The 25,380-nt window shown below is 40.0% G+C and overlaps 1 protein-coding gene across 5 annotated transcripts; it reads right to left on the bottom strand.

Moving 5' to 3' along the window:
- Positions 1–11,284: 11,284 nt before the first annotated feature.
- Positions 11,285–24,980, bottom strand: brd2.S (bromodomain containing 2 S homeolog). 5 transcript variants are annotated; one of them, XM_018233213.2, is made up of 12 exons: positions 24,251–24,980; positions 20,666–20,966; positions 18,774–18,911; positions 18,530–18,668; positions 17,697–17,899; positions 17,246–17,614; positions 16,271–16,399; positions 15,986–16,192; positions 15,342–15,571; positions 14,713–15,017; positions 12,906–13,052; positions 11,285–12,796 (listed from the first exon to the last, which is right to left on the bottom strand). In XM_018233213.2, the coding sequence occupies exons 2-12, from the start codon at positions 20,939–20,941 to the stop codon at positions 12,663–12,665; spliced, it is 2,277 nt and encodes a 758-aa protein (XP_018088702.1). In that variant the 5' UTR covers positions 20,942–20,966; positions 24,251–24,980; the 3' UTR covers positions 11,285–12,662. The 5 variants fall into 5 exon arrangements, with proteins under 5 accessions (XP_018088702.1, XP_018088701.1, XP_018088700.1 ...); XM_018233212.2 differs by lacking the exon at positions 24,251–24,980 and adding an exon at positions 23,609–24,233; XM_018233211.2 differs by lacking the exon at positions 24,251–24,980 and adding an exon at positions 23,506–24,233 and having other exon boundaries at positions 12,906–13,025.
- Between the last annotated feature and the right edge of the window lie 400 nt (positions 24,981–25,380).

Genomic DNA, 25,380 nt, shown 5'->3' on the forward strand with positions numbered 1-25,380 from the left:
CTCAATCTACACCTGATCGTAACCCACAAACCTAAACCTGCACCCGACCGTAGCCCATTGTAGGACCCATGCCCAACCTGTATCTGCATCTTCTCACTCTGTACACCACAGCTGTGCACCCCTCTGGTTCGAAGATGGGATCTTTGGGTGCAGTTTAAGAGTGTGCTCCCCCGTGTGACCTGCACTAAAACCTAACCTGCAATGTTAGGCCAAATTTCAAAATGAGGTTACGTGAATGGGGAGAATGGGGCTTGGGCTAAACATGCATTGCTTACAGTTTTAATTAAACAATATCTACAGCCCTTTCTCAAGTGACATACAGTTTTATACTATTTTACAAAACGCCATCTACAGGCCAATAGAGAGAATAACATCTGACAAATAAAGGACAAATCAAAAATGAAACAATGTAGCAAAAATGTAATAAAAATTGTTTTAACAAACAAGTGTAGCAAAAATGACAGACATAGCTACATTAATAGATAGAATGTGGTATAAACAGAATGTCCATGTCCTTTCTCTTGTTGCAGCAATCCAGCTGTAATCGTTAATATCCTGACACAGTATCGGTAAAGCCAATGAAAATAGGATTTAAACATTATTACTTGTCCTGTATATTTTGTCAATATTTTCACATTATTTAAAAACATTTATTAAAACCAAATTTATCTGAATATGGGGTGTAAATGGTACTCGCGATTAAGACCATGGGGTTCCAAAGTTTCCAGGCGGCGTATCCACATTTCATTTTTTAAAACCACCTTTGCGTGATCACCTCCTCTGCCAAACTTTGGCACACTGTCAAAACACCTGGAATTTCAACTGTTGAACCCCATGGCTTTTTTAAGCAAAGTGGCAAGAACCTGCTTGATTTTGTTCAACTTCACAGCAGACTTGTGTTCCCGCACCCTCTCCTTAATCGTCCGAGTGGTTTGTCCCAGATATAGTAGTTGCCACCAGGTAATAACATAAATTGCATTCCCAATATAACAATTAATATATTTTCTAATTGGATACCTTCTGTTTTAAACTGAAGGCATGAAAAAACAGATAAGGGATCCTATTTTTAGTTAAAGGAAAACGATACCACCCCCAAACAGTGTCTCTATAAAACTATATCACATAAAACAGTTTATAAGCTTCATCTAAATAATCCATTTTCATGAAAATATACTTTCGCACACTACTTCCTGTTACAGATAGAGCTGCAGTATTTCTCGTCAGGTAATTTCTAAGGTAGAACACAGAACATCACAAAATGGTGGCTCAAGGTAAAAGATGTAAAAGGGCAATAGTCACCTATATATATATATAGATATATATATATATATTCCAGCTTGGTAGGTTCTTTAATAGTCCACTGAATATGATATAAACTATCGGTTGGTTAAACATTCATTCTGAAGGTATAGTTTCCTTTAAGCCTACAGAAATGACCACATCACACCTTGTTGTTTCAGCAAACAAACTTCTGCTTTAATCTCTCAAATATCTGCAGTTTCTTAGATGGATTTCTACATTGAGATGTTCCTAATCACAAAGTTGACTGGAAAGGAACTGTAACTTTTTTGATCTTTTTTTCTGGAGTAATATATTGTCCTTAGTATCACCTCCTACATATGAAGATGACAAAGGGCAGAACTCCACAAATATTACAGTTATTTTATCTAAATAGAACCACTTGCTTCGTGTATTTGATTTCCATTTTGCTAAACTAGTCATGTAAAATAACTACCCACCATAATACACATTTTTTACATTGTAGAAAGGCTTTACACAGTTTGTCAGCAACAGTCCAGCCCTGTACAGCTGTACTAGTCAGAGGCTTATGCCCCATTAACGGTGTAGTATTACTTAAAAATTACTTTTTAGTATGATGTAGACATTGACATTCTGAGACAATTTGCAATTGGTCTTCATTTTCAACTATTTGTGTGGTTTTTTTTACTTATTTATCTTTTTTGATTAGTGCCTCTTCAGTGTAGTATTTCAGCAGCTCTGGTTGCTTGGGACTAATTTACCCTAGCAACCAGGCAGTCGTTTGAATATGAAACTGGAAGATGAATGGATGAGGAGCTTGTTTTTATATAAAGATTTGCTTTGCATTGTAGCAGCTCTGACTTTTAATTTTTATGCTTAGGTTTGTTGCTGTTAGGTCGGATAGAAAGGATTTGTGTTCACAGAGCAGTTGTCAAAGGAACATTCGCTACTTGTGGAAGGGTTCTAAGTTGGGTGCCATAGGGTTTTGTATTGGGCCCACTTTTATTTAATGTATTAATTAATGGCTAGGAGCAATGGAAGTAATGTATCTATGTTTGCTGATGACATAAAACTATGCAGCCCAGGTAATTCTATCCAGTATATGACAGGCTTGAAAGGAGATTTGGACAAACTAGCAGACAGGGCAAGTAAGTGGCAGATAAGATTCAATGCTGATAAAGTTAAGGTTATGCATTTAGGATACAAAAATATGCAATCCACTTATACCCCAAGTGGGATTAAATCAGTCACATCTTTTTTGAAGAAGGACCAGGTGGTATTTATAGCCTTAGGGGTCTATTTATTAAAGGTTGAGTTGTTCAGGCTTAGTCATTCAGTGAAAAAAACTAACATTTTTTTTTATTATGCCCCTACGCTGCTAAAAGTCAACCATTTGAAGATGTTTTTAACCCTCATGATTTTTAGGAGTTTTGGGGTGTGGGAAACCAATTTTCGATACGTTAGTTTTTCGGGTGACAATCGATAAAGTAGTATGATTTGAATTCAAACTTGATTTTGAGTTCTTTTTCAATCTGATTTTTTTCAATCTTAAATACTGTATTAGTAAATTAGCCAAATTTGTGGATGGGAGTTAGGTCGAGTTTTTTTAATTAAAAAATGGGAAAAAGTCAAGTTTTAGTAAGTAGCCCCCTTAAAAGAGAATTCAACTGTTAAAAAAAACCCATATCCTCCACCTTACGTAGACCCCCTCCCTCCTCCCCCCCAGCCTAGCTGCCCCCCCAGGAAATGCCCCTTACTTTTTACTTACCCCTCTGTGCAGATTCAGGGATCACAGTTCACGGCAGCCATCTTCTGGGTCTTCGGTAATCTGAGACTGAGACCGGCGAAGCGGCGCATGTGCTGCTGGAGCATTTTACCGGTTTGCGCAACTGCACATGCGCCCAAATGGTTCGAAATTGCCCAAAGCTCCGGAAGAAGACACGAAGACCCAGAAGATGGCTGCTGTGAACTGCTAAGCTTAACAATGCCAATCTGTAGCAGGGAGAGCCCGTAAGGTATTGTTCTGTATTAAAAGGTGTGGACATTCACAGGAGTAAAGGGTCAATCTCTCTGTGTACAAATCAATGGTAAGGCCCCATCTAGAATATGCAGTACAGTATTAGTCTACAATCCTTAGAAAGATATTAATGAAATAGTCCAAAGAAGAGCTACTAAGAGGCGGGCATCCCTGCTGCCCCACTAGACCACCAGGTAGCCTTACATTACCCTCCTCTAGAGAGGACCACTGGACGCCTGGTTTATCAGGGAATTTAGCATGAAACTGATGTTTGAGATAGTCAGCATAAACATCAGAGGCTGGAACCCAAGATCTCTCCTGAGGACTATGACCTTTCCAGTGTACCAGTTTGCCTTTGGAAAGGCGGGAATCCACTAACCTCTGTACCAAATGTTCCAGCTGATCTTCAACAGAAATCAAAGGAGGAGGAGAATTCTGTCGAACCGCTCTGGCATGCTTTAACAAAGAAACATCAAAATAAATTCTCAGTTCAGGAGGAAGCTCTAAGTAGACAGTGCTGAAAATGGACCAATGAATTTAGGTCCTAGCTTGGCAGAAAGAACTTTCAATGAAATATTCTTGGAGGATACAAAGTCAAAGGGATTAGACTGCTCCAAACTCACCCCACGTGTGTGCTCCTCAAAAACACCCACCAGCATTCCCACTGTAATATAACGTACTTGAAAAGCAGGTGGCACTCCGGATAAAAGAAGGTGGTTTATTGGAACAGTTTATAGACCAACATCATCAGGAGCAACTCCCTTAATTATAGGCTTACAAGTTCTCCAATGTCACCTTCTTAAATAGGCCACACAACAGCAGGAATTACATCAACAATGCAATGTATATAGATTTATAACATATATCCCTCAAATATATATATATATATATCTGTACAAATCTGAGTGGAGCGTATTCCCAGTCCGTGACTTACTCCACGTCGTGGACAAATTATATAACAAACAAAAACGTCCAGACAACTTTGTGTGTGAAAATAAAAAGTTTTTTACCAACTGGTAAATAATATGCAACGTTTCGAAGCTCCCGCTTCTTTCTCAAGCATCAGTAAATACAATGACATCATATCCTATTTAAAGGCATAGGTCTTGCACACACCCACCTCATTAGTATACAAATTGGTTCAATCAAAATATAAAGTGGTTCAATCAAAGTACAAATTGGTTCACTTAGAATACAGCATATTGTTTGATCAATATCCATAAATTCTTTACGTAAACGGTATATATCCACTATAAGGTTACACAAACCTAAGCATAACAAAAATAGCATATAAATGACCAAACATGTATAAGCGAAAACAGGAACATTTGATATAATCAGGGTTGTGCATCATGGCAGTATAACAATATCAGACCCAACCACTCCCCCTCCATGCTCTTATCAAAGCATACTCAATAACCCATCCTACCCAAAGGCATATAGATCGTACTCTCTTTTAAGTCCCTTCTGGTACATTGTCTGCAATTTGTGTATCCAAAACTTTTCCCTCTTTTGGAGTTGCAAAAGTCGTGGGGGGCAACAGACTCTATCACAAGAAATCTAAGGGATGCAGCAGAATGTCGTGCTGATTTAAAATGTTCTGGAACCGGTATCAGTGCGTATAACACTTGAGCATTGGTTACATCTGCAACCAGGGCCAGAACTAGGGGTAGGCAGAGTAGGCACGTGCCTAGGGCGCAAAGCTGGGGGGGCGCCAGGCACGTACCTTTTTATTTTCACACATAAAGTTGTCTGGACTTTTTATATATATAATATAAATTTTTGATGTAATTCCTGAAGAGGACGCTGTTTTGCATCTTATTTAAGGAAGTGACATTGGAGAAATCGTAAGCCTGCGAAACGCATCAGGTGATATTGGTCTGTAACCTGTTGCAATAAACCACCTTCTTTTATCGAGAATGCTGCCTGCTCTATTCTTGGAAGATAGCCAGACCCTATCACCAAACTGATACTTGGGTGACACTTTACAATGCCAGAGTTTTTTTTAGGCAGCTACTGCTGAGACAGTGAGATTTGGACCATTTGCCAAATCTTAGAAAAGTGGTCAACCAACGAGTTGACAGAAGGAACATCCGAGGGCTGACCAGATAATGAAAAGCCTCTAGGATGATAGCCAAAAACAGCAGAGATTCTCTAATGGATGAGTAAGTAGCATTACTGAATGCAAACTCATCCCATGGAAGAAAATCTTGATTGTATTACTGCCGTAACATCTGAGATATTGTTCCAATGATTTTATTTGTCCTTTCCATCTGGCTGTTAGTTTGGAGATGATACATAGAGGAAAAGCGGTGCCCATAAGTGAACCAAAGGTTTGAGGCTCACCAGAACCATCAAACAAATTGAACCCCCCATCAAAGACAATGGTCAATGGAGCCCCATGAAACTTAAATATATTATATAGGAAAAGTTTAGCCAGAAACTTAGCAAAGTGGAGAGTTTGGAGGGCAGTAAAATGAAAATATTTACTAAATTGGTTCACTATCATCCAAATAACAGTATTTCCTTTAGAGGTAGGTAATGCCACAATGATATCCGTAGAGATATGGGTCCATGGCCTTTTCAGGAATGTGAAGCGACTGTAGCAAAATCTGAGGCAAGGACCTTGGAGGTTTTGAACACTGACAAACTGGGCAAGAATCGATAATAACAACATCCAGTCTTAGTGTTGGCCACCAGAGGGTGTGGGACAGACGAGAACAAGTTTTACTGTGGCCTGGATGCCCCGGCTTTTTTCGAATTGTTGAATTGAACTTTAAGAGCCGAACTTCCTGGTTTTAACCTGGAAATTCCACTCCAATAGCGCAATTGCGATCAATGCACTAGCGAAGCTGCCCCTCTTTGACCTGCTCCGACGCTGATTTTTAAGTGGGAGAGGGGTGGCATCTGGACTGGGTACCAGTTCTCCCTTTGCTTTTTCATCAACCATGAATCATTTTTAATGCACAGCCTAACAAAATTGTCACAATTATCAATGCACATTCCCTGGCCCCCTGTTCCACTAGCAGTTTTATATCTGTGCAAGTGTATATACAACAGCAACATGCTGCATTCCCATCAAACAGGCGTGTCCAGGCACGGACTGGCCATCTGAATTCAGACAAATGCCAGTTGGGCCGCTGTCTGTGTGATGTAAATGGGCCTCACAGCCTCTCTGCACAGCCTGCCTCCCCGATACTGTGTAGACATTCGTTAATGAGGCTGCTGTTACTGACAAACACCACTAGATGTCACATTTCTCTAGTGACTGCAGCTCCTCTGCAGCTCTTCAAACTAACCACTAGGTGTCACTTCTGGAGCCTGTAACTGCCAAATAATAAGTTTCCACTGAACACCAATGATCTTTTTTTTCTTTGAAATCCCTGACCACCAATGTTTTTTTAAAATTTTAATGGGGAACCATGGCCACCAAATTATTATTATTTTTTTTTTATTTAGGGGTCCGGCCACCAATTTTTTTTCCCACTGGCCACCAATGTTTGTTTTAACTTGGAGGGAGGGGGCAATAGTTTTTTAACTGGGGGGTTGGTCACCAACATTTTTTTTTACTTTTTATCGGAGGCCCTGACCACCTTTTCCCCCTCATTTTACTGGGGGTGGGTCGGTGCCATCAATGTTTTCTTTTGAGCTTGTGTGGGAGGGGGAGCTTGGTCACCAATGTCACACATGTATACAGTTATGGGACCTGTTATCCAGAATGCTCGAGACCTGGAGTTTTCCAGATAACGGATCTTTCCAGAATTGGGATCTTCATATTTTAAGTCTACTAGAAAATCATGTAAACATTAAATAACCCCAAATCTGATTTTGCTCCCAATAAAGACTAATTATATCTTAGTTTGGCTCAAGTACATGGTTCTGTTTTATTATTACAGAGAAAATTAAATCAGTTTTAAACATTTGGATTGTTTGATTATAATGGAGATTATGGGAGACCGCCTTTCCGTAATTTGGAGCTTTCTGGATAATGGGTTTCCAAATAACCATTCCCATACCTGAAATGGGCTGCTTTAATTTTTTTTGCCAGGGCTGCTTTTTTCTCCCAATCCAACCCTGGACGTGCCATGTCGGATAGCAAATTTTTCATGTAGTTTATACAGATTATATCAGATTTTTTCCATTACATTTTAACCGATGCAATTACATCCTACTTGTAGGATGTGATTTGTCTATCTGACACCATCTGACAAAATTGCTCCTGGAGTTTGGCTTCTTCCCATACAACATCTACAATTTCAGGCAAAATTGCTAGCCATTTGCGGCAAACATTATTATTTTAATCCTTTATAGGCCCCTAGCCACCAATGTTAATTTAAAATATTCTTTAGGGTCCCTGACCACCAATTTTTTTCTTTTTTTTTTAAATGTCCTATGGAGCTCTTGACCACCAATGTGGAGGGGCTGGCCACCAATGGGTTTTTTGCACCCATAATTGTGTGTTTTTTTTTACTGAGGTGTGGGGTCTAGGGCGGGGCCTGTGGTGGGTGAGGGCCAGGGGGCCCAGACATTTTTGTCCTATGGGGCCCTGTGATTTCTGATGGTGGCCCTGGGTGCCACGCCCTAACACCCTGGACACAGACCAACACACACATAATAGCAATGTTTCATGCCCTGATAGACCTTCTGTTAAGGTACCAATTGCTTTCATCTGCTACAGTTTATAGCCTGTTTTATACTGAGCCCTTGTGGTCATATTGAAACAGGAATATACGAAGGTGATCAAAATATTATGAACATTTTTTTTTATAAAGGACAAGGAAAGCCCAACAATTTTGGCTGAAGATGCTGGGGAGGAAAGCTCTGAACTGGCATGTATGGAGCAGGCTGACTCTCAGAGAACCATGGGAGGCAGTGGCTCTTATACAGGTTGTGGGTGATTGCAAGGAAGGAGAGGCAGGTTCTAGTTGTAGGGGAGTCAATTATTAGAAAGGTGGATAGGGTAATCTGCCGTATGGACCCTTCATGCCGAACAGTCTGCTGCTTGCCCAGTGCTAGGGTTCAGCATGTGGTGGAACGAGTGGACAGATTATTGGAAGGGGCTGGGGAAGACCTGGCAGTCTTGGTACACATAGGTACCAATGACAAAGTTAGAGGAGGTGGTGAAGTCATCAAGAACAATTTTAAAAAACTAGGTGTAAAGTTGAGGGCGAGGACTTCCAAGGTAATTTTCTCAGAGATATTACCTGAGCCACGAGCAACGTTAAGAAGACAGTGGGAGCTTAGGAAGATTAATGCGTAGCTGAGAGATTGGTGTAGGGAGAAGGGTTTTTGGAGAACAGGGCTGATTTCTCAATTGGCTACAGGCTCTTGATGTGAAATTCTCTCCAGCGCTGGATTTACCGGGCGAGGTGTCTCTAGGCCACACGGTCTTAGCGCCCTTCTATGCAGATTTAGCGCCCGCCCGCACAACCTACCTGCTACTCGTCCCCAGTGCTCCCCATAGAGTGGCGGGGCGGTATGCCGCCACAAATAATCTGCCCTGTATTCCGTGTGTGTGTGTCATACTCTGCCTGTGGAACATAAGCCTGGTATTTGTTCTGGGTGTTTGTTAGCATTTGAAAATTATTGTTAGGGGCTCCTAAGGTGTTTAATCATGTGCTTGGGGGTACGGTGTTATCAACAGGGAAAGATCAGGCATATGGATCTAAAGGAATAGTAACATCAAAATTGTTTTTGCATATTTGTTTTTGCATATAACGAAATAAAAACACCAAGACAAATGAAGCTTTAAAATAGCAAAGCCTTTATTAAGAAATAACTTTACAGAAACTCCACTTACTGTCCTCTACAGAAAAGGCGACAGGGCGACAACAATTCATCGTGCAGCTTGTGGAAGGTGATGTCGGCGCTGCTGGAGGAACAAGCACTTGGGTACAACAGCAGCTGGAAACCTCAGCGGCATACTTAGTCCCTGAACTCCATGCTGCCCATTCTGCTCCCAGTTTCCAGCCTTGTCATTAAGTATGCAGCAGAGGTTTCCAGCTGCTGTTGTACCCAAGTGCTTGTTCCTCCAGCAGCGCCGACATCGCCTTCCACAAGCTGTCAGTAGAATATGGGAGAAGAAATCGAGCACTGTACGATGAATTGATGTCGCCCTGTTGCCTTTTCTGTAGAGGACAGGAAGTGGGGTTTCTGTAAGTTATATGAGTTTGCTCTTTTAAAGTTTAATTTGTCTTGGTGTTTTTATTTTGTTCTATACCAAATTTTTAAAAAAATGTTTTGATGTTACTGGTCCTTTAAAGGAGAAGGAAAGGTTAAAACTAAGTAAGCCTTATCAGAAAGGTCCATCTAAATATACCAGTAAACCCCCAAAGTAATGTTGCTCTGAGTCCCCTGTCAAAAGAAACAGCACATTTCTTTCCTTCTATTGTGTACTCGTGGGCTTCTGTATCAGACTTCCTGTTTTCAGCATAAACCTCATTGCCCTGGGCAAAAGCATGCTCAGTTTGCTCCTCTTCCCCCCCGCCCCCCTCCCTTCTCTACTGTAATCTGAGCCCAGAGCAGGGAGAGACTCAGGCAGGAAGTGATGTCACACCACATTAATACTGCAGCTCCTATCCTAAACAGAGTTTCTAGAGCTTTTTACTCAGGTATGGTAAAACATTCTACAGAATAAATATAGCATTCTAGCTTGCACTATTGCAGCTAATCTATTGGCAATAAAATGTCTCCGTAGCTTTCCTTCTCCTTTAAGTGTATATTTTAATATGTAATACACAAAAAAAGTGAAAGAAAGGATAAAAGAACATAAGGGACATTTATAGAACAACTGACACGTCACTTTGAACAAGCATCATGTGTCCCAGTTAAAATGGTTAGTGTTGGAAGTGGCGGTGGAGACATCAGAAAAATATTGTTACAAAATGAAGCATTATGGATTAAGAAACTTAACAGCCTGACTCCAGCAGGTATGAACGACCAATGGAGTGTAGCATGCTTCTTAGAATAACTAGATACTGCACAATGTTGGCTACAACTGGACTAACCTGAATTTAATCTGATTCTGTCTCTTTTCAGCGAGAATTTGATGCGGCCGCCCTATAGTTTGAAATTAGAATAGAAACAAGATTTCCTACAGTGTCAGAACTTCTAAGTGGTAAGATATATTGGGCAGTACCGCTATAAAGACATGTAATAATGTCATCAGTGTATTACTCATGTAATGCGTTTGTTCGTGTACATGGAAAAAAAAAATTGTAAGCTATTTGGATTCTTTTGTAGGAAGTTTTGCAGTACAAGGGGTTAAATGCATCTTATTGGATTTAAGTGGACTTACCGTCTAATGGATTTACTATTTGGATTCATCACCACTTTGGACTACTGTGCCTACTCAGATCACCAAGAAGTCAGGCTCCCCATTGCAGTGACCTCAATTTGTACAATCACTAGCAACCTATCATGTCAGGGGGGTGGAGTTATATAGATTTAAAGTCTAGGTGTAATGTGCATTAACACTTGAAAAAGAGCCACTTTGTTTGAAACAGTGATAGGTTGAAAAAAAAAAAAAAAAAAAAAAAACATCCATAAAGTTCAACCTTTTAGCTTTTTTTTTTTTAATCTGCCTGCCAGTTGATCCAGAGGAAGGCAATAAAAACCCATTTGAAGCCTCTCCAATTTGCCTCAGAGGGGGGAAAAAATTTCCTCCTGACTCAAATGGCAATATGACTAGTCCCTGGATCAACTTGTACTATGAGCTATCTTCCATAACCCTGTATTCCCTCATTTGCTAAAAAGCCATCCAACCCCTTCTTAAAGCTATCTAATGTATCAGCCTGTACCACTGATTCAGGGAGAGAATTCCACATCTTTTAGGACAATTTTATGACTTTGCATTGGCACTTGCTTGTAGTTGGGACAGAAGCTGGGGCACATGTAATTTATTGTGTAATTGGTACAAACTACTTCTTTTCTAGCTTGGCATTCATGCAGTGCAATGGTGATGTCTTAGGTTTTTTAATCTTGTCTAAAACATGAAGTAAAACCAGCTTTTCTGTCAAGTTTCTTTAATGCAGCGATATTGAGCACCATACAAAGATGTTGACAACTCCACAGCTAACTGCAAAGATTGATTTAGTATGACATACACTACAGATGCTACATTACGTACTGCATCACAATCAACAAAAAAAACTCCACCTGATTGTGAAACACAATTGTTTATTCATTCAGAAAGAATATTTCTTCTCCGCTGCATATAGGTCCCTTCTGAATAGTCACCATTTTGCTTTACTGCATTTTTATTGCAACACACAATTTGTGGTTCTACGTACAGATTATAAATGACACACAGCATGGACTGGTTTTTTTTCTTTATTTACATGTCTCAAAACTAAAGGGTTTGAACAAATACAAGAAGAAAAAAAATACAAGACAAAGCAAGATTATGCTATATAGAAGACAATTAGGAAAGAAAAGCTTTTTTCCCATAATGTAAAAAAAGAAAGAAAAAAAAAGAAAAAAAAAAAGTCACCCTTTACATCAAGAAACATGCCTGTGCAACTTATTATATATTTACATACATCTTTATAAAATCTTACATCTACACTGGCCCCTGCATCAACAGGGATCCATTTGCAATTATTTTACAATATAAAACAAAAAGGAAAAGCTTTCCCTCTGATGTCTAAAATAAATACATAAAAAAATTATGGGAGGGGCTCTAAACAAAGGGTCATTTGAAGTTGCAGCTGGGACTGCTTTAAGAAAGGCATGTCCATAAAGGAAGTGCCCTATTTACAATAAACGCTACATGCAGGAGAGGGCTGAAGAAGAGACAGTAATACTTTGCCAAAAAGAGGTTCTTCAGAGTACCTTAGTTACAAATCACTCCTCGGGAAACTAAACACAGCCTTCATCTCGGACTTGAACAATCTCCGTAAATAATAAAAGATGTAATAGCACACACCCAGATCATAGCTTTTGTTGGTTGGTAAATGAACAGGTAAGGGGGGAAGAAACAAAACAGTTATTAGATAACACAGAGCCTCGAGCTATACCAGAAAAGCCATTGTGGATACAAAGCGTTAATGCTAAGAGAAATGTATCCACGCCAGCACCTATGAATTCCATAAGAAGTTAAAGTAGGGTGGAAGTAAAAAACAAAAACAAAAAAAACAAAAAAAAAAAAGTACCCCCTATGATCTTTCCCCTCCTGGATATGCCTACTGCACTAAACCACATTCTCCAATGTATGATTCATAGTAAGGAATCATTACCTCCTCCTATTGTCTAAGGCCTCAGACTCCCTAGCACCCCAAAGAAAGCAGTATGGTTCAGGTGGGCTCCGTTCCTGCAGATCCAAATCAGAACCACTTCTGACTGTAAATCAGCAAACCCTTACTCCCAAAGGAGGAGACAATTTCTTTCAACCAGAATCAGAGTCACTAGTGTCAGATGAGCTAGAGGTGGAGCTGCTACTGCTGTCAGAATCTGAACTGGAACTGGAAGCACTGAGGCGGGTCACTGACACTTGATGGGCCGACTCTGCCTTGTCATGGGCTGTAAGAAAAGCAGTGTGTTATTAAAAATCACATGCATAAAAACAAAGTGAAAATGTCAAAGGTGGGGTAGCAATTTTCCAAAATGAAGTTTTAAAGACAATGCTTACGTTTCTTGGGAGGTTTCTTTGCAGAGTTCAGTTGCCCACTCACATCCTGCAATCTCTTTTCCAGCTCCCTCTTCTTCTCCAGAGCAATCTCCTCTTTTGTTTTCCCCACTGGCTTAAGTGCTGGAGAGAGCACAGAGTTAGGGGGAGCTGAGGAGAGCATAAATTAGGAAATAAATTATACATCTGCACGGAACACCACGCACAGATATACAAAATACAAAAACAAGCATAATATCCAATTGTTATCGAAAGATCTACAGTTAATATAGATATTGGTATATAATACACAAAAGCCATGAATATCTTGTAAATTATATCCTTATAAACGGTGAGTAGTGATGTCATCAGTTATAAGCGGTGAGTAGTGATGTAATTTCTGTCACATGACTCACTAAAATTTGTGTATTATAATTAATAAAGTACCCCCAGTTGTAAAATATGAGGATATTATAAGTTACCTCGGAGTTCCATGACCTGTATAAAAACAATCGGCCTTCGGCCTCGTGTTTTTATATGGTCATGAAACTCCTCGGTAACTTATAATATCCTTATATTTTACAAGAGGGGGTACTTTATTCACTATATAGTTTATACAAAAGTGTATCGATAGCTCTGTATAAGTAGGTGTATATAATATGTGTATTTGGAGGGTTTAAACTCAATGAAGTTTAATTAAATAAAAAGGCATAAAGTGTGAATCATACATTTGTAAATAGAACAAACATTTTCATTGTTTAAATAATGATCACATAAAAGAGAACAAGAGCATAAAAACAGCATGCAACATTTCTGTCTTGAAGTGACAGTTTTAGCACTTCTGCTCAACTGTCATGCACCTACGCAGTGAGGAACTTAAAGAGACAACCGTTCCATGCACGTGTTCTTGCATTCACACAATGCAAGGTCAGTAGAAATGTGAGTCATCACAAAACCTATGGGTTCGGGCTGACCAATTGCCCCCAAAATAGGCTGTGTGGCAAATCCACTGCAGCAAGGCTGACAGACAGACCTCTGCACTGCAAGATCCATTACTAATGTCCATAGCCGTGAGTTGACCACATGTTTGGGGTCCTTACAGGTCACAGTTCTGAAATGCTATGTATGAGGCGGTTTAGAAAACTATCGTCTCTGTATATTCATAAAAGTAATATCAGAACAACATTCATGACTTGGAACTGCAATCCCCCTTTTCCATCGATCTCTCCACATGTGACAAGTTTCCTTGGTTGCCTAGCAACTAGTTTAGATACCAAACTGCACCCCATCAGAAAGGGGACAAAGCTTTCAATCAAAGCTTAACATTTTGAGTTTACACCCTTAAACCTTTATGAAGGTATTTCAATAATTTATGTTCATAATGCCCCTCCCCCACTTTATCTGTGGCTAAGGGTCCAAAGATTAAGAACAAAGTCAATCCTACGTATACATTGCAGTAGGAAATTGCTGCGCGACAGCACAAGAACTTCTGCTATGATATAGAGCCGAGCTAGCAAGCAGCATCCAGAATTAAGACTCGTTTATCAGCCAGAAAAATGTTCATGTGAACAAATACACCACACACAAAAAAAAATCCCCATTAATTTAGTGCAGTTTGTTTAAAAGATAGATATATTTCAAATGATTTTGCCAAAGGCAAATAAGTATTAACTCTGGCTAATCTTTTATTTTTAGAAATGAAAGTGATCTTATTGTGCTAGCAGATCATGGTTTGCTTTTACAAAAGAAATCTAATTTTGCATTCCTAAATAGCTTTTAGACAATGCTACAAGTTATACAAGTGTGTCATATATGAATTCAGGACACTTACTATAAGGCTTACGAGGTTTTTTCCTCAGGCAAGACATCACGTATCTCTCCAGTTCTCGCAGAGTAGAAGGTTTAAGGGTCTCAAAGTCTATTTCAATCTCTTCAGGATTAGAGTCTCGCAAAGAGGGCTCACGACACTGAATGATATGAACCACACGGCCAAGCTTCTCCCCTGGCAGTTTGTTAATGTCCAGGCTCAACTGCCGCTTCTCATCATAAGTCATTGGTTTGCTTTCCTCCTCTTCTTCCGAATCATACAAAACAGAGGGGGGAGGAGGTAAAGACTTAAGCGTTTTCTTGTTGCTCCTATTAAAGACAGGAAACACAGGAAATAAACTAGGTAAGCTAAATTCCTTTGCAAATGGTAATCACTTTAGCATTTTACACTATGTATTTAAAAAAAATCTCAATTCTAATCTTCATAAAAGCATGTCTTTCTGCTAGCATGTCAGCAATATTTAGTATTAAAAAGTTAGAGGGCCTTGTTGATGTATTTCTAGCCCTGAAGTCAACCTGCCCACAATGCTGTACAAGCAGGCAGATTCTTTACGTGTGTCCAGCTTTAGCAATGCAAATTATATGCAAAGCATCTTTGCTCAATTGGTTTTTATTACAGTATATCTAACTCACTTAGATACTGCAGGACTGATTGTACTGCTGGTAGCAATTCCTCCCCCAGATTTCTTGGAAGATTTTTTGGCTTGGGATGGTTTGGATTTGCTAGATCGCCATTCATCATCCTCTTTCCTCTTTTTTTTATCCGACTTCTTTTTCTTTTTCTCTTTTTTTTCTCGTTTCTTCTTTGGTTTGGAAATGGGGCCTTGAGAAAGTGCTGCCAGCTGCTCATGTACTGCACGGAGCTTAAGTGAAACACATAAATGGCACATCTTAGTCAATTACCAAGCAAAAAAAGTAAAAGTCCCAAAGAACTTTGATGTTCCCATAGCTGCATTTGAGTGTGAATGTGTGCTTAGCAAGGATAGGCTAGCCAAGGTTTAAAAAACAAAATAATAAATAAAATTTATGTATTGATGGTGCTTACACAAGTTTTTTTTAATGTCCTAAATATATATCTTATATGGGGAGTTTAGAAGCATGTTCACCAGGGCTAGTCTAGCCAAACTACTAAAGAGTACCATTTCTTGGATTGCAAAATATAACCTAATAAAAACTTCAAGTTTTCTTTCTTTGGAAAAAAAACACTATACAAAACTTTAGTTTGTTTATTTTCATGGCATCAGTTTGGAAAAGATTATGGGATTACACTACTATACCTGCTCCTGAAGCTCTGCCAGTCTGTTAGCTCTCTCTTCCTCAGAGTCATCGGAGCTCTCGCTGTCATCTGAACTCTCACTGCTGCTTTCACTGGAGGACTCTGAAGACGATTTTGAATCAGAAGGTGGCAGCTGAGAGGACGTAGATGGTGGATTTACAACAAGGGGTTCATCTGGCATCTTGGCATAACTGAACTCAAACACATCCTAAAACACAAAAACAGTATGTAAACAGCCTGCCAAAGGGGAGATTATCTAAAGTAGAACAGATTTGTGAAGACTTACTTGCAACTTCCGTGCCATAGCCACAACATCATGATCTGGAGGATTGTATTTGTAACAATTTGAAAACATAAGGCGAATAGCAGCTGCAAACTCTTGAGCATCCTTGAATTCTCTGCTGTCCATTTTCTTCTGCAGAAAAATGAGATAAAATTGTTAATTTCTTTATTTTTAATCTAGCAATTTGAATAAATCCACAAACTCTTGAATAGGCTGAAGGTAAAGAACTGTTGAGTTTGAAAGACCATTTGAAAATGCTTCTGACATGAATCATTTAGGGTAAGGACACACTGGACAATTTGTCGCCAACGTTTTAAAAAAGTAAATTGCGGCGACAAGACGATCGTCTTTTTTGAACAGACGATTCACAGCGACTATTGGCACAGAGCGATTTGTATCCCATTACTCTGTGCGATACGTGCCCCACCCAAACCGGAAACTGTTTGTGCTTCCCGCTGTAACCTGGCGTCTTTACGTGCTTGCGTCATTGCGTTCGCATTGTAATTTGAATACAATTGCTGCTACTTATCTGTATGTGTGTGCGTGTCTAGGAGATTTCAGTGCTTTTCTAAGTACATGCTATTTCTGATAAATTGCTCGGAAAAGGGTCTCTGTGCGTTTTGGAGCTACAGGCGATTCACAAACGCGCTGTGGGCACAGGAGCTTGCGTCTTTCATTTGGTTTTGTTCAGAGACAAAACGAGCGATATGTCGCCGCAATTTGCTTTTTAAAAACGTTGGCGACAAATTGTCCAGCGAGTCCTTACCCTTAAGGTAACAAAGTTGTCCAGAGTGGATCTAAAAATAAACAAGCAGGCCAGCTAAGGTGCAGAGTGTACAGGTAAGAAGGGTCTGACCCAAACAGGTTTGGTCAACTTTACAACTTATAAATAAGGTCTAACACTGTTCACCTATCATACACATTAAATATATAATGTCAAAGAACTGTGAACACTTTAGTCTGAAATCACACACAAACCTTGATGGTGCTCATGTCCATTGGATGCTTTATAATATCATAATAGTCATGCAATCCCAGCGCAGATACATCTACAGGCTTGTAAAAAGGCCACGCATAAGCAGCATGCTTCTTTGAGAGAAGCTCTTTCAGGATTCCATTACAGTACTTAAGTTGCTCAGACAATTTGCCCTTCTTTGATGTTTGATGCTGCTGCGAGTCTGGGAGATCTTTTTTTGGTGGCTTTATCGGGCGACCACTCTCCCTCCGGGCAAGTATTTTACCAGGCTTTGTCTCAGAAGCTTGTATGGGTGAGAAGTCTCCGCCAGTTGCAATGATATCTGTGGTGGTTGGCGTAGTGGTGTCAGCCTTTCGCTTTACCCCCTTTTTCTATCAGAAAATACATTTAAGTTAGCGTGAGAGAAAAAAAATCCAAACAAAAATTCAGGTCACATGACTGCAGACTAAATACCTTTGCAACAGGTTGTGTAGCCCCTGGCAATACAGACGACACCGTCTGTGAAGACGGCAAGGATTTAAGAACAGGATTAGAAATAATAGAAGGATGTGCCAGACTGAGCATTGTAGTAGGCAATTCAGGAGAGCTTGGATACAGAGACGATTGAGATGAGACAGCTGGTACTTGGTGTGCTGTGGTGACTCCACCGGTAAGCCCTGAAAAATAGAACAACTTCTTATAAAAAAAGGAATGTTTTCAGTGTGGTAGGATCAAGCTGTAATTTGGCCATACGCTCCCATTTGGTAAAACAGCGAGATTAATTTACTTTGACACTGGCCTATTCCACCCCGCTATCAAAATCAGTTTACAGTCACAGAACATTTCATTTGGTTGATGGATGGGTTAGCGGATATGAAAAGAACTACAGCTCAGACCACCTTTATGGAAATGCCACAAAGGGAAATTAGGCACCAGCATCAAATCTTTCTGCAGGTAATTTTCTCCAGTAGTATAAAAAACAAAAAAAAGTGGGCACTGGTTGCCTCAAGAGGAAATTTCAGAAAAACAAATATATGCGTCATTGCCCTTAGCCCCCAAAAGTAAACCGTGCTATTGTGGCCATACATGCAGATGTTTAAATTCCACCACACAGCAGTTTGACCTATAAAACAGTTATAGTTTTCTAAAACAAAAATGGAAGCTTGTTATGCTCCCAGTCCCCAGAGAATAAAATGGTTTACTTGTTACCCCGGGCCAGAAATCCTCTAGAAACACTGTGCTCAAGAACTACAATGTCATATTAAATTAAAACCGTGCACTCTGGACTTAGTCTCATGCATACTCACCAGAAGTCTTACTGTTCTTTACACTCTTGATTTTGGAAGCAGTATTAGGAATTTCTTGCTCCTCCTGGGGCATTTGAGCAACTTTCTGCAGAAACATCTTCTCCAGACTTTGGGCCATCAGCACAATATCATCAGTTGGCTTAAATAAGAGAAAGAAATTCAAATAAGCAACAGATTGAAATCTTATCACGCATACATACAAAGTTTTACAAACCGAATTATCCGAATTATTACATAAGCTTACTTTGTTGTAGATGTAACAGTTGGTAAACATGGTGTTGAAGTCCTGCATACACTCTAACGCACTCCAGTAATAGTTGTTTTCTAGCCTTTTCTTTACAGTTCCCATGTCCATTGGCTGCTTGATAATCTTATGATAGTCCTGTTTAGGGTACACATGAAATCCAGGAGACAAATTAGTTTTCACTTGACGATTTTGCAAAACGAAGAGGGAACAAAATTAAACCAAACATGCAACTTATTGTAAGCAAGTATCACTAGCTAAAAGGTGATGCATTAGAAATCCAAAATAAACTAAAAGGAAAAGCATGAAAAATGTAGGCATATATATTTTCACAACAATTCACAATGACTGCATGTCACCTAAAACATACAAAGCTTTTTTTGTTGTTGCAGCTTACCCATTAAAAGCTCAGGTGGCTTTCTGTGACCTTGGAACCTGATGACAGCTCTGGGTAACACTAGGCTTTTGGCATAAAACATTTGGTCACATAACAGCCATATTCTATACTGATCGAACGCTCTCCTTTTAAAAAACAATTCACAATTGGCTGTATGTTTGCCTTGTAATTGCAATATAGAATTCAATGAAGCATTCCTTACCTTCTAAATGCTATTCAACAGGGAAATACTAAACAATGACAAGCAGACAAAAGGGCTTGAGTTCCACCCCACCCAAAGATATGACACTTTTCTGTATTGCCAAGGAGCAGTCTGTTCCTGCCTGCTCTGCAGCATGTGGACTGTAAAATAATGCTATAGGTACATTGCTACTTTCTCTCTGCTTCAAAAGGGTAGCCCTTGCCAAAACAGAAGAAGAATGACGAGGCAATTGATGGGGCAAATTAGGACTATATTCTAACGACTAAACAATAGGACACCTACCAGTTTAAAGTACCTTCATACTTCTAATCCAAGACATCAGTATGTGTTGCTTTAATACTTTCACACTTGGGGTCCTTTACAAATTCATGGATGTGTAGATCTGAAACGCATCAATTGGAAATTTGCATTTCACAAAATAAGTAAGAGGCAACAATATTGAGGGTTGTGGCTACAAAGTTTGTGTGTAGAAATGCATTAACTATAATGCTTAAATACATCCATACATTTGTAAGGATGAATGGGAGGAATGTAGCGGACTGGAATGGTAAGGTAGCCGTTTAGGTTAAAGAGATTGTGACACCTGAAATTAAACCTTTTTTTTTTTACATCTATCATAACATTGTCTGATTGCTATTTATAATTTTGCCATAAAAGTGTGTACTGATGATTTTACGTTACCTATCTGATCCCTTATGTTTCTCTATGAGAGGGCTGCCATATTTGTGCAACAGTAGTCCATTAGCATTAGAAACTCTGACAGGCTGAGAAGGGACAGTCAGGTTGGCAAAACAGTCAGGCTTAAGAACTTCTAGTAACAAATACTTACAAAAGCAGACCTATTCGTGAAGAACGGTCAACATGACCCATAGGTAATTTTTTGTGTACACTAATATTTTGAAAAGCTGTATAGTGTCAGTATCACTTAAATGCAGAGATATCTGCTATTTGACAGTTATAAGGCTTATTCCACAAGATGAGAATTCAGCTTAAATGTTTATGTCCACAACTTAAAAACGTTAATTGTGAAATAAAGTGTGTTCACACAATCTCGAAAAAAGGGCCACAAGATCACTTTACGCTGCCAAAAAGAACTCAGCACAAAATGCCTCAAAACGGTCACAGACCCAGAACTGTCATCAGGCCGGGCATAAAGAATCACAATGCTCTTGAGAGACATAATGAAACTGAGTCAGAAGGCAAAATACAATGTTTCAGTTCAGCAAGTTAAAACAAACCTTTCCCAATGGTTAAAAACCGTTACAGCACTAATAGCAACAGAATGATACATACCGGTAAACCCAGTTTAACTGCATCCACAGGCTGTCTGAAAGGCCAAGAAAACTGATGCTTCCACAGTGACTTCACAACTGCTTTGTGTAGGTACTGCAGTTGGTTAGTAGAGCGTCCTGGCTTCTTAGGATTGATAAACTCAGGAGCTGGTGGGTTTGTCTGAGGCAGCTGATGAAACACACTTGATGTCATGTTGGGGCCTTCAAAATCCTCATAAAGGAGGGATGGCTTACGGATTCTTTTCCCTGGTGTGCCTTCTACAGACTGTCCCATCATGCCATGATTCAGATCCAAAGGTGGTCTGCAGAAAATGGAAGTGTCCTTTAAATTAACTTTTTCATCACGCTTCACTAAGTACAGAAAGAAAAGGTGTGCGCGTGTGTGTGTATAAACATACATACACGAGATTTACATACTGTTAAATCCTTTTCTCTTCAGTCATTAAGGGAGACACAAGGACCATGGGGTAAAGGGCCCCTCCCATCACGAGGAAGGACACTGATGACATCAGAGCTGAAGACCCTCCTATTCTCCCTTTACCCTCTAAAGGTGCCAGTTTGTAACCACAAAGAAAAACCAAGTAATGTAACTGCAGAACAGAACTCTCAACGACTGGAGAGAATAGGATTTAACAGAAAGTACACAAACATCCTTATCTCCCACGTCTAGGAGGATACAGGGACCATTAGAAAATACCAAAGCAACCCCACAGAAGGGAGGAAACAAACTGTTTATGAAATAACTGCATGGAGAACCATCCGTTCGAAATATGCCTTTGCAGACAGGTAAGTATTGAAGTGGTGCCTAGATGTGGTGATATACAAGGCATGTAAAAAAAAAAAGCTACACTGTTGTGCAGGTTGGTTTAGACGCAAGAATTAAAACCGAGCAGTTGTGCAACCTTCCCTGTCATCTGGCAAACTTAGTACAGGTATTTAATGTACTTCATTGTATATATAACGTAGTGGGCCCTCTCGCAGCTTCAAATAGAATTCATGACGAATACAGAAGTGTTCCTAGTACTGTGCATTGCAGAACAACAAATGTCATACAACAGTTTCATTGTCTTTACATACTACATAATGGAAATAAAATATTTATTTTTATACCATTCCATCAATTCTAGCCGTTCCCTCATTTTACATTGTTTTGTGGTCCCACCTATATATTATGCATAATACATTCCATAATTTTAAATTTTGGTCACCCAAAAAATGTAAAGTTAGGGTTCTACTGTAATTCTACGCAGGCATGTGTAAATAGAACCAGCAAATGAATGTACTAGCAATACAGGTATGGGAAAAGTTTTCTGGAAACCCATTACTGCGAATGACATCTCCCATAGGCTTTATTTTATCCAGAATACATGATTTCACACCAGCAGAGAACCCATACAACTTCACAAGCAATAGATTATAAATTCACTTTGTTAAACATCCTTATGCAAGAGTGGGTTATCTTACATCAAGCTGACCTCCCCCACCCCATACAAACCAAAGCAGTAGATGCCTGCTGCACTGTGGGATAACAACAACAAGCAGGAAACCAACAGTACTGATAAGGTACATTAACTACAACCAGCAGTCCCTATTGTTTTCACACACAACAGCAAAAGGAAGCTCCAAACGGAACGTGGCATATAGGGGGACCTTCTAGGCATGTCATGGCTATTTGAGTTGCATCTCACACTAAACACTTAATACAGGGGTGCCCAAAAGGTAGATTGGGGTCTACCAGTAGACCTTTAGCTTGTGATCAGTAGATCTCAAGACACTGTCAACAAACAGCTTTTCTAAATTACCCTCCTTTTTCCTGCTTTTAATTTAGATATTTAATATGTTAAGGTTACATAAGAAATAGGGGTTTGTTATATATAGCAATAAAAATCCCATTAATCAGCATATAAATCATATTTTCCATGGAACAGAATGCTAACAATGCTTTTATGGATGTAAATCATAATGGGACAACATAACCAAAAGTAGACCTCGCATTGGGCACGGCTGAGACTTAATACTACCACCTTTTAACCAAATAAGTAAACATCTGCCCTTGAAATAAAACTTTACACGTCACATACGCATGAAAGCAGAAAACTATAAACAGTCTAAGGAACATTTAGACGTACACAGTCTGGCAGACACGATAAATGCTATTCTGTAGTGAAATCTAAAAAACCAAGGACGTTATTTTGTCCCCTACAAAAAAAAAAATCATTTGAAAATGTTATTTTATTGATAGGGAGTCTATATAACTGATTGCTAAAATACAAAATGAGTCAAAGGGACTTCACCCAGTTCCCAAGGCACCAACAGTACAATGTACAATATAAATATATATATATATATATATATTATTTTTCTCCCAAAAGTAAAATTTAAAAATTAAGAATTGATTAAATAACACATTAAAATGGTACATACTGACCCCACATGACCCACCTATTTGATCATTTAACATTTGCCCTAGACAATGTGAAATCCAGCATAAACCAAATCTGCTCAGACCCCCGTTGCTAGGATACGCAGAGCCCCACCTCGAGGGAAACACAAGTCAAAACAGCCGGAAGAAAATGGCGGCGCCGCAGCGTAGGGAGGGAGCACATAACACCCGCCAAAGAAATATCGGATCGGGATCGGAGGTAGAAGGAATACAACACGCTACACATACGCCAGATAAATGTGTGTCTGGTTCAACTTGAATTTTACGTTTAATTTTATAGTCTGCCATATAAAGTCGAATGAGTAAACTACACAAACGCAATCTATTTGTTACATATATTTCGATGCCACAAATATTGTAATGGTAACAAGTGTACAAGGTCGCCACTGGGGACGTACCTCTTAACAGCCGGGTTAACGGCAGCCTCCATGCGGATGGACACGGATTGAATGGACGTCCGCACTCCGAGTGGGGGCGTTGCTAGCTTCCTACGTTACAAACCTCAAAAACTACCACTCTCCTCTCCAGTTGTCTGCTTCAACGAAATGGCGCCGCAATCCAGGCGGCCGGTAATTTATAGAGAAGATCCGAAGATGATTGGCTGGAAAAGTCCCTCCTCCACATCGAATACTAACGTATGATTGGCCGGCATGCATATTCATCTTCATTCTAACCGCCTCTTCGTGTAAAACGATCATCCTATTGGTTGAAAACTCAGCAGCTGTATTGTATGCCTCCAGTGGTCGTGCAAAGAATTGCACTTGTACAAGATGAAGAGAAAGCGCCCTTCCTTTCTCGAGTCTCCAGGACAAATGACTCAGCGCTGGTTCCACGTCATCACATGAAGGGTACGCCCTGATTGGTAGACTGTCTACAAGGCGGAGTGTTGAATCAGACTGCTATTGGCTGTTACCAGGGAGCGAGCTTAAACTGGGCATATTTGGCCTGTCACGCGATGAAAACGTTGTTTCTCCTTCAGCAACGTTCTAAGAGACGGCGCCATTTTGTTGCGAATGTGACTACATCCCGATCAGTCAAAAATAAATAAAATGACCGCTTTCTGCGACGTGTACTTATTACATTCGAAGATGAACACCAATATACCGGGGTTTAAATACGTTAAAAGCCATAAATAATACTCACAGACGGTTGCTAACTTAACACGCGCTCGTGTGAGAGATAAATCTTGTGTCCAGGAAACCGCTCTACTTCAGAATAGTCTTCCATTAGCAACAAACACGTTAAACGCGCATAATCGCCACGCCTGTGGTCTTTCGCGCCCCTCCGCGCATTAACCTTGGTTTTACATTTTCTGTTAAAAAATGCATTCCGCTGGATAGAATATGGTTCGTTCGCGAAGAAGAGTATAAACCCGTAAATTTCCTGGCAGGGAAGTAGCACCGAAGTCGGTAATACAGGACGCCGCCCCCGCCTGGATAGACCCGCCGCCATTTTGTCGCGAGGAGCGTAGAGCTGTGTCATGCTTCTCCATCCTCCTCCTCTCGTTCTCCTTTTCCCCCAACGACCTCTTTCCCACAGCTCCTAGGACGCCCCTGCCCCCGGATGCAAAAAGCGTTTTCGCCCCCTACTGGCGGTGATTTTCTTGATGCCTCTCCTCCCTCTATACTGCGCAAGTTATAGTTCCGTAATGGCAGCTGGGAAGCGATTTCTTTGTCGTGTACGTGTTCTTTGTTCTGAAGGAAACTACCCACAAGTTGTATTGCCATTCCACAGTCGCAACCACAGCCGTGACATCAATATTGGTGCTAAATTATTAGTTTTGAAGCTCGTGCTTTCTTGTTAGGAGGTTTAGCGGGTGTAGTTATGGGCGGGAGTCCCGCCATTTTATCGTGGTTTCTGTAGTGTGCGTCTCACCTTCTTATATCGACTAGACTAAACCACAAACATGTCTGGATTAACATCTCTTCCGTACATTAAAATTATGACACAAACAAGACTTGGAATGAGGCTGTTGTGATAAAGAGGAGGCACCTGAAGAGCGGCAACTCCCCAGCACATACAGTGGCCACTGTGATTAGCAGATCATTCTGTCAGAGCTGGTCTTACTGCAACAACTCCAAGGCCAGCAGGGTTGCCAGGTCTAATTTTCAAAAACAGCCAGTCAGCTACAAAACCAGGCTAAAACTAGGCAAATTTTCGAAGTTTTTTTCATTCGAATCCTTCACTCGAGCTTAGTAAATGTGCCCCTAGGTGTAACTACAGAGGGGGGCCCAGGAGGTAGGGTTGCCACCTCTTTCAGAAAAAAATACCGG

This window comes from Xenopus laevis, chromosome 8S, assembly GCF_017654675.1.
Source record: "Xenopus laevis strain J_2021 chromosome 8S, Xenopus_laevis_v10.1, whole genome shotgun sequence".
NCBI lineage: Eukaryota > Metazoa > Chordata > Amphibia > Anura > Pipidae > Xenopus > Xenopus laevis.

Excerpts from the sequence above, each read along its gene's own strand:
- brd2.S (XM_018233210.2), bottom strand. The coding sequence starts at position 23,537 with ATGGAGGCTGCCGTTAACCCGGCTGTTAAGAG. Across the intron at positions 18,669-18,773 it reads ACTGTTACATCTACAACAAA|CCAACTGATGATATTGTGCT; the intron begins GTAAGCTTATGT and ends CTCTTATTTAAG. Across the intron at positions 17,900-18,529 it reads AAAGAACAGTAAGACTTCTG|GGCTTACCGGTGGAGTCACC; the intron begins GTGAGTATGCAT and ends TCTATTTTTCAG.